The sequence below is a fragment of the Protopterus annectens genome, chromosome 1.part2, assembly GCF_019279795.1.
Source record: "Protopterus annectens isolate FY-2018-M chromosome 1.part2, PAN1.0, whole genome shotgun sequence".
In the NCBI taxonomy this organism is placed as follows: domain Eukaryota; kingdom Metazoa; phylum Chordata; order Ceratodontiformes; family Protopteridae; genus Protopterus; species Protopterus annectens.
Window position 1 is genome coordinate 134990895 of NC_056727.1, and position 10085 is coordinate 135000979.

The 10085-nt window shown below is 40.5% G+C and overlaps 1 protein-coding gene across 4 annotated transcripts in view; it reads left to right on the forward strand.

The window, feature by feature from the left end:
- The window catches only part of CCDC88A (coiled-coil domain containing 88A), a 4373054-nt gene that overhangs the window by 1246559 nt on the left and 3116410 nt on the right, over window positions 1–10085 (forward strand). For all 4 annotated transcript variants that reach the window (XM_044055294.1, XM_044055285.1, XM_044055303.1 and 1 more), the window contains exon 6: window positions 1887–1970. In XM_044055294.1, the coding sequence (XP_043911229.1) occupies window positions 1887–1970 (84 nt within the window). The remainder of the gene's footprint in view (window positions 1–1886; window positions 1971–10085) is intronic.

Below are 10085 nucleotides of genomic sequence, written 5' to 3' on the forward strand. Positions count from 1 at the left end.
CAGACCCGGCAGGCTATTTGGACGATAGTTCCCAGAATCTGTAGTCGCACCTCCTTTGTGGAGAGGGATGACTGTAGTAGTGCGCTATTCGGTAGGGATGAAGCCTGAGGTAAGGCTGTGATTGAACAGGGCACACAGGTGAGGTGCCAGTTCACTCTGTAGTTCATGTAGAACACAGCCAGGGATATTGTCAGGTCCCATAGAAGCTGTATTCTTGGCCTTGGACAGTGCTCTTTTAACCTGTGCAGCAGTAATACTGTGTGCCTGGCAATCTACTGGTATTGTGAGTGGTCCTGGGGGGTAGAGTTGGCACTGAATCTGTCAACCATTATACTGCTAAGTTGGCACTAAGCATAAGTGCTGCAGGATTAGCCACTGTCTGTGAAAGTTGGTAAACATAGAATGTGGTTTTCAGGACTTAGTGATTCACATAAGCTCTGCAGACTTATGAATACATCCATTCCACACCCATAATATTCAGGCCTTTTTGTAAAAGTTTTCAAAACTGTTTATTATTTTTACTTAGTAATATTTATTCTCTTCTTATTATCCACTTTTGGCCTAATTAAGATATGTTCTGATTAAGTATAGAATGAATTATTTAGAAATAAAATACTTTTCCTTAAAGGTTTTCTTTTTATATTAGGCATTTAATGTTATAACAAAAACATTAAGGTACATTATCATCATCATGCATTACCTTTCTAAAGAGACTTTTCACTAGATGTCCAGTAGTTCTGGTTTGAAGAAAGTTTCCTCTCCATATTCATACATACAGAAAAGATTTTGCATCTTTTCATTGTGTTTTAGATACCATGCTTGTCATGATAAGTTAATTTATTTTGTGGTTATTGTTGCAAATAGATAAGTGCTCAGTAATGTAGCTGTAAAGTGCTTTAATTATAACATTCTTTTTGTGAAGTTTTTTTTACATGTGTATTGTCGTCACATTTGTTATAATATCATATATTTACACATGAGAAGGGCTGTTTGCCTTCTACTGTCATGATGCCATGTGGGAAGTTTAGGATTAAAGAACCAGAGAGGATGTGCAGTAGAGTAGGATGTAAAAGACATGTATGCTTTCTTAGGTCAGTGTATATTTTAACACAAGACCCGTGATGGTACATCACATGGAAGAAGCCACAAGTGTTGCAGCTTTTTGCCAGGCAAAAATAACTGTTAGATAAGTTTAACTCACTAGCATTACATGGAGCCCTGTGATCATGCTCCAAATCTGGGAAGGATGGAGGACTGACAACTTTAAGTATTTTTTTTTTTTTTGAGATTTAAAAAGTATTTAACAAAACATCAGAGAGACACCTTCTGACCACTGTATATGTGGCAGCTGTGTTTGTTTTACAGTTTGCAAAGTTGAGAAGCCATTTGTTCTCCTGCACTTCAACTTTGTTGCTGAAATCCTAGCTGTAACGAAAAAAGTAAAAGCTCCATATACAACAACAAATATTGAGTTAATAAAATCATGGCTCATTTGTCTTACGTTCTTGACTTGGATGTCAGGATTCACCTCCGTGTTTGATTCATTCATCTGTTGAGATGAATTTGTTGACATGCTGTCTTGAACACTTAGCAACTTAGTTATAATTGGAGATGCAGTCTTTGTCCTCTATTGCACTTACCTTTCCTCAAAGATCTGCTGCTGCAGTAAACATGCTTGCAAATAATTGTGCTATGTTGTAAGATGATGTGCGGGCATTTTGCATGCATAAAACCACCTGCTCAAGTAACAATACAAACAGTAAAATGGATACCTATTCAGCACAGAAGTATGAAGTTTGCCAGAAAGTGACAGATAAAAATAGAGTGGAGACAGACATGTATTTCTTTTTTCACTGAATGAATGTATTTGTTAACATGCTTTTCAGTGTGAGAAGAAAGAAGAATTCATTGAAAGAATTCAGAGTTTGGATTTTGAGACCAAAGCTTCAGTTGCTTCTTACATCCAAGAGGTAAGTGTTTGCTCTTTACTTGTTGCAAAATTTCTGCTGTATGTATTTTTTTTCTTTTTCTCATTTGATTTTCCAGAAAATGTGAGCTGTATACTTAAATTGAGTTTTTTGTTGTATAATGGTAAATTGTATGCATTGTTTCACTTTAAAGTTAAAGCATTCTTTTATATTGTATAAGGCTGCACTGGCAGTTTAAGGCCAAAGTACTTCTAAATGATGAATTAGAATGACAAAAGTGTGTTCCTGTGTGTGTACACTTACATAAACACACACAAAATACATTAGTGAAAGATTCCTCCCAGCCACTAACATATAAACTTTTATTTCATTTATTTATTTACTGACATTTGTTTGCCAGGAAGGTCCACTGGGCTAGAGAGCCCATTTTCAGTGGAGACTTGGGGAGAAACGCTCCAATTGCATGTTAAAAGCTCCATTATTTATTAATAACAACCAATTGGTTTACAAAATTTACAAGATTTCTTTCAATACAAATATAATAAAGAATAATTAAAACAAAAGATAATATGAGACAAATGTACAATAATTAAAGTAAGGGAGAAAATCAGTTTGGGTTACACTGAACAGGTTTGACAAATTGATGAAAAATGGTATTGCTTTTGTGTTGCAGCTTTCATGTTATTTCTTCAGTTTCTAAATCAGAAGGTGAATATGGAGGAGGTGCAAGAAATAGTAGTGAGGCAAATGTACATAGGCAAAAGCTTAGCAGGATATAGTCAGTAAGTTGTATGCCTATGTGAGTAAAGGAGATATTGAGGTGAATTCAGGAAAAATTGGGTTAATTCTACTGATGAATTACGAGGTAATGGAGGTTAGAGATTAGGAAGAAGCAGTACTGGGTCTGGGGAGAAGGAGTTAAGTTATGGTGTCAGTCTGTGTGGGGCAATTACAAATCCAGTTAGAGAGGAGATCCTTGTGTAGGGTATTTTAGAAGTTGGTGGGCTGTTGTATGGAACAGACATATAAGGGGATATTGTTCCAAGATCTAGCAATGGTCCAGCTATGTAGGAGTTTACCTGCAGATAGGTTTGGTTTGTGGATTTGTAGTAGGTTTTGGTTTTTAGATCAAAGTGACCTAGGAGGAGAGTAAGGGGAAAATAAGGAGCTGTGTGAAGGGCAGTCATGTGATTTGTAGATAAGTTTGAGAGGTAGTAATCTGACGCAGAAGTAGGCAGTGTGTGAACTCAAGCCACTGGAGATTGGTCAAGGCTGTGCAGTGGTGGGTAGAATGAAGGGAGTTAGAGGCAAAGCTGGCAATCTTATTGTAGCAGGATTCTAATTACTGTTTCAGGGAGGAGTAGAGGTTGGTTAGTAGGGGGCACAGTAGGTTAAAGAGGGAAGCAAATAAGATAGGGCTAGAGCTTGTTTTGTTGGTGAGGAGAGGAATGTATTGTGCCTGTAAAGTAGGCTGAGCTTTTTATGGGTTTTTGATATGTTGCATTGGATATGTAAATTAAATTTTAGATTTTCATCTATAATGACTCCTCACAATTTGGTACTAGCTACAATTTTAATTTTTATTGAGTTCAATGAGACAATGTTAAAGTCTTGTGTATTAATAGCAATGTTCTTTTTAGGAGTAAACAACATAAGCTTAGTTATTTTAGCATTTTAAGGAGAGATGATTTTTGTGAAGCCAGGTTTCAATAGTTGCGAAGGCTGTTTGGGTCATTTGTTGTAGAATAGTGGGGTTAGGAGCAGTTTAGTTGTCTGCATACTGGACTAGGGAGGTGTGTGAGGTAATGCTTGGTGAATGTTATTTATGCATATGTTAAAAAGAAGGGGCCCTAAGATGGATCCTTGTGGGACGCCAGTAGGGTTATGGAGGTAGGGAGAGATTGAATGCTGCGACAGCATGCTGCCTGTCTGAGCGATGGATTCTAAACCAGTTAAGAGACTGAGAAGAAAGGCCTATGGAAAAGCGTTGAGAGAGAAAGATAGAACGGGAAATGGTGTCAAATGCTTTAGAAAGATCTAGAAATAGGGCAGATGCTATGGAGCCAGTCTCGTATCTTGTTTATGGTGTCCAGAAAGGATAATAGTGCGGTGGATGTGCTGTGGCCAGGACAGAATCCATGTTGGGTGGGGGAGAAGATGTTGTTGCAGAGCAAATAGATAACTAATAGCTTTTGGACGCATTTCTTGAGAATCTTGGATATTGGGGATAGAAAAGCTATGGGTTGGAAGTTAGAAATAGAGGATGTACCACCTTTGTGGAGGGGAAGGATAATGTTTTTTTTCCAAATAGAGGGAACATGATTCATGGATTGATCTATTAATTAAAATGCTAATGAGATAGGCTACTGCTTCAGCAGCTATTTTAAGGAATTTGGTGGGCATGCCGTCAGCTGAATGGAGCAGGGTTTTAGTTTTAATAAGAGCTTCTTAATACAGGAAGTAGGGTTAGAGGATAGAATAAATTCAGTTTGAGTGGGAGGTTTGTTACAGCTTAGTGTGGTTGTGTTAGAGGGTGAGATGTAAGGTAGCCGAGAAGAGGAGGAGAATGTAGTATGAGGGATAGTTGGTAGAGGAGAGGAAAAGGAAGCAGTAAGATTAGCCTTTGTATCAATAAAATGAGTTAAAATTTTCTGCTGTAAGGTCAGATGGCATGCCCGGATAGGGGCAGGGGTTGGCTTTTGTACCTGGGTTAAGGAAATTGTTGATGGGAGACCAGAAAAGTTTAGAGTTATTTTTTTATTTAATTGCAAATTCCAGAAGTATTGTTGTTTGTCTTTGCGAATATGTTTTTTTAGCAAGATTACGGAGTTGATTGTATGGATAGAGGGATTGTTAGAATTATGCCAATGCTTCCAAGCTTTATCCCTTGATTTCATAATGTCTCTGGTGGTTTTAGATAGCCAAGGAGCATGGTTGTTTTTTATTCTGATGCAATTATAAGTTGCATCCAAATAATTACAAACTGTATAAAATTTTGATGTATGTATACAATGTATGTATGTAATTTTGTATGTATATATATATATGTGTGTGTGTGTGTGTGTGTGTGTGTGTGTGTGTGTGTGTGTGTGTGTGTGTGTGTGTGTGTGTGTACAGTGGATATAAAAAGTGTACACACCCCTGTTAAAATGCCAGGTTTTTGTAATATAAAAAATGAGACCACAATAAATCCTTCAAAACTTTTTCCACCTTTATTGTGACCTATAAACTGTACAATTCAATTGAAAAACAAATATGTTAGGGGAAAAAATATAAACAATGTACAATAAGCTGGGTGCATAAGTGTGCATACCTTAAACTAACACTTTGTTGAAGCACCTTTTAATTTAATTACAGCATTCAGTCTTCTTGGGTACACACTTGCCAACAACTAGAGACTGATTACCCCAAATAAAGTTCATCTGATTATAGTAGGATTTTCCTGAGATTTACTCAGTTAATTGCTACAGCAAAAGCCATGGTTCACAGAGAGCTTACAAAGCATCAAAGGGATCTTATTGTTGAAAGGTGTCTGTCAGGAGAAAGGTACAAAAAAATTTTCACAGCATTGGGTATACCATGGAACACAGTGAAGACAGTCATCAAAAAAGTGGAGAAAATATTAGTCAACAGTGACATTGCAAAGAACTGCACGCCCCTCCAAAATTGATGAAAAGACAATATGAAAACTGGTCAGGGAGGCCGCCAAGAGACCTACAGCAGCAGTGAAGGAGCTGCAGGAATTTCTGGTGAGTACTGGTTGTGTATTACATGTGACAACAATCTCCCGTATTCTGTATGTCTGGGCTATGGGGTAGGATTGCAAGACGAAGCCTTTTCTTAGAAAAACATCCAGGCCCAGGTAAAATTTACAAAACAATACATCAGGTCTCCCAAAAGCATATGGGAAAATGTGTTATGGTCTGATGAGACCAAGGTTGAACTTTTTGGCCACAATTCCAAAAGGAACGTTTGGCACAAAAACAACACTTTGCATCACCAAATGAACACCATCCCCACAGTGAAGCATGGTGATGGCAGTATCATGCTTTGGGGTTGCTCTTTTTCAGCTGGAACTGGGGCTTTAGTCATGGTGGAGGGGTTTATGAACAGTTCTAAATACCAGTTACTTTTGGCCCAAAACCTTCACGCGTCTGCTAGAAAGTTGAAGATTGAGGAATTTCACCTTTCAACATGACAGTGACCCAAGCATACATCCAAATCAACAAAAGAAAGGCTTCACCAGAAGAAAATTCAAGTTTTAGAATGGCCCTGCCAGAGCCTAGACCTAAATCTAATAGAAAATCTGTGAGGGTGATCTGAAGAGGGCTGTGCACAAGAGATGCCCTCGCAGTCTGACAGATTTGGAGCACTTTTGCAAAGAAGAGTGGGCAAATATTGCCAAGTCAAGATGTGCCATGCTGATACTCTTACCCAAGAAGACTGAATGCTGTAATTAAATCAAAAGGTGCTTGAACAAAGTATTAGATGTTCATCGTGTTTAACTGTTGCAGTCATTACAGTTGGGTTATCCTGCTGGCAGGCTACCCGCAGTCATCCTGAGTTCCAAAGTCTTGGTCCGGCGTCGGTTGCTGTTGCCTGCTCCCTGACGTCAGTGCGCCAGGGGTATAAAAGATGCAGCCAACGCCATTTTCTTCAGTCTTTCTTGCCACGCGGTACCTGAAGCAAAAGCAGTTCACAAGTGCCGGTCGACCGACTCCTGAAGTTTTTCAAATTCGAATTTCAGATCCGAAGTCTTCATTAAAGCTAAGTACCCCGTTGGGGAAACTTTTTTCTTGCTCCAGACCGATGTCAGAAAAAGTTAATAACTGTATTTTTTGTGGGAAGCAAATACCTCATAAGGATTTTAATTCTTACTGTATTCCTTGCCTAGGCCCTGACCATGACGTTGCTAGTTGTCGGTTTTGTGCTAGATTTAACCAACGCACTATAAAGCGTCGGTATGATTTTGCATTGCATTACTTTGGCAGAAGATTTAATTGTATAATGCCGTCGGATCAGCCGACTACCGGAATTTACAAAAAACGAAAAGAAAAGGACAGGCATCCGAGATCCAAAACAGACAATGAGGCTTCTTCTAGGCTTTTCGCTGGTTCTCAGTGAGGCGCTTTCGCAGCCCCTGATGCCCGCTACCTCAGAGCCACAGGCTGCTTCCGACTCCCACATGGAGCCGACTAGGCCTCTGGAAACTCAAGGTATTGGACACTTGGAAACTATTCCCTCAGATGGGTCCGGAGCCGCTGAGTAGGCATCGGCTTCTGAGGGTGTTTTCAGGCCTACACAGTTATATGTGAAACCTACTTCAGCTACAAAGGCAAAGACTAAAGCAACTCTAAAGAATAAGAAACAAGTACAGCATTCACCTGGACAGGCCTCCATGCCTAAAAAACAGATGCTTAAAATGGCCAAAGACCTTATTTCTTTGATCAGGGGTTCCCATCCCCCTCCTGATAAGAGGCCTAGGCAAGAGTTAGAATATGAATCTTCAGACCAGGTTTCCATTTCCTCTGATTCCTCCTCTGAACAGGATTACTCTATTCCTCCCTACGAGGATTCTGATGCTGAAGAATCTATCCCTTCAGCCTCTCCTCCCGAGGATTATTCTTTTGGTGAGACATTACGTACTGTGAGGGAACATTTCCACTGGGAGAGCCAAGACTACTCAGAATCCAAGAAAATGCTCAGAGATTTAATTTTATTGCCACAGCACATGCCCCTTGCTATTCCGCCTGTTTTAGACATTGTAGATGATGTGTTTTCAGAGTCCAGTCTTTCTCCAGACTCTTCCACCAGCTCCTGTTAAGCCAGACAGATATTATAGAGTTCCTGATTCACATAAATTTCTCTATAAGAACCCTGCAGCTGACCCAGAAGCCATCTCTCAGGGTCCCAAAGGGGTCAAGGCTTCTACTGCAAAAAACTCTATCCCCTCTGATAGGGATTCTAGGGCCTTAGACAGATGGGGCAAAAAGATTTACACCTCTGCTACCTTGGCTGTAAGAGCCTTAAATTGCCAATTTCATATGCTTAAGTATCAGCATATCTCATGTCTTTGTTTAAACAAAAAATGCCAGCAAGTACAGAATGTGCAGACAAAGAAATGCAGGATTTATTACATGCAGCTGAACAAGTTGGAAAGCGTACTTTGCAATGTGGTTTTGATTCTCTTGAGGCCTCCTGCAGGGCCGCTGTTACAGGTTCTGTCATTAGGAGGCATGCTTGGTTAAAAGAACAAAATTTGCCTGATTATGTTAAAGCAAAAGTATTAGATGCTCCTTTACAGCATGACACTTTGTTTGGTGCTAATGCAGAAGAGGTGTTGAAGAAAATGGAGGACAAGGCTAAATCTATGCAAACGGTTAAGGATTTCTTACATGTACGACCTCCCAGATTTAGCAGGAACTGGCCTACGAAGAACTGGTCCTTTCCAGTGTCAAGACAGACCACAAAGGGGCAGATACAGATGCCCCAGAGGCAGATCACAGCCCCAAGGCTCATACAGGCCTAAATAATGGGGTGCTTCCACCTCCAAGAGCGGAGTGGAAAAATCACAGCCATGATCACCCAGGACAAATGGGTTCTAAATATCATTTCACAAGGCTACAAGTTCCACTTTCACACCCTGCCGAGGCTAAATGGTATGCCAGACCTGCCATGCAATCAATGGGCAGAGGCACAAAAACAAGTTTCATCCCTCATGGATATGAGGGCCATTCAACAAGTACCAGAGCAAGAGCAGGGACAAGGATTCTATTCAAGACTGTTCTTGGTACCCAGAAAAGACAAAGCCTGGAGGCCAGTACTGGACCTATCTATTCTAAACTCATATCGGGATATTCCAAAATTCAAAATGTTGACTCTACAGCAGCTTCTGCCCATGGGCTTGGCTTGTGACTTTAGACTTAAGAGGCATACCTGCATGTCCTAATCAGACAAACATGCAGAAGATACCTCAGATTCAAAGCTGGCTCAATGCAGTACCCAGTCTCTGCACTGCCCTTTGGCTTCTCTACTGCGCCCAGGGTCTTCACAAAGTGCCTGGCACCAGTAATTGCATTTTGCAGACAAAGAGGAATACAAATATATCCTTACTTGGACGACTGCCTTATTCAAGCAGAGAACAAGGACATTCTACTACAGCACTTGGCGTTTGTAAAAAGATAACTAACAAGTCTAGGGTACACAGTAAACGAGAAGAAATCAAAACTCGTACCCTCTCAGGAGATAATATTCCTGGGTGCAGGTTTAAATACAACTGCCCAGATGGCTTATCTCACACCAGACAAGCACAGACAACTGACTTCTTATTTCAAAATGTTGGCAGCAAAAACCCAGCTATCTGCAAGAAAAATTCTGCAGGCCTTTGGTTTCATGGCATCCTGCATTCTGTTAATTCCATATGCAAGACTGCGTATGAGGAAACTTCAATGGTATCTAAAAAGTGTTTGGACTCAACATTGCCACAGCCTGGAAACAATTATTGCACTCATTCCCTGCCTGCAACAGGAGTTTCGATGGGCAAAATCCTGTCACCACAACATGGGACAGCCATTCACCTTACCCACAGCCAGGCAGACATTGACCACAGATGCATCAGATTAAACCTGGGGAGCCCACATGGCAGGAAGATGCATTCAGGGCGCATGGTCCGCAAGTCAAATGCATCTACATATCTATCAAAAAGAGATGCTAGCTGTTCAGAATGCCCTGACAGCCTTCAAGGATCTACTTCAGCCAGGACAACTACTAATAAAGACGGACAACACTACAGTCATGTGGTACATAAACAAGCAGGGAGGCACTCATTCCTACCCCCTCTGCAGGCTAGCCATGAACTTGTGGGACACAGCATTGACTTACCAAGTACATCTGCAACCACAATTCCTGCCAGGAAGGACAAATACCCTGGCAGATGAACTAAGCACAAACCTAATGGATCCCCACGAATGGAAATTGGATCCACAAGTCTTCAACATGCTAACAAGGACCTGGGGATGCCTGGACATAGACCTCTGTGCTCCCCTCACAACTACCAACTACAGAAATTCTGTACAAGGACTTATCACAAGCAAGCATGGAAAGTGGATGCTCTATCTTTCAGCTGGAAAAATCTAACAGTATATGCTTTTCCTCCTC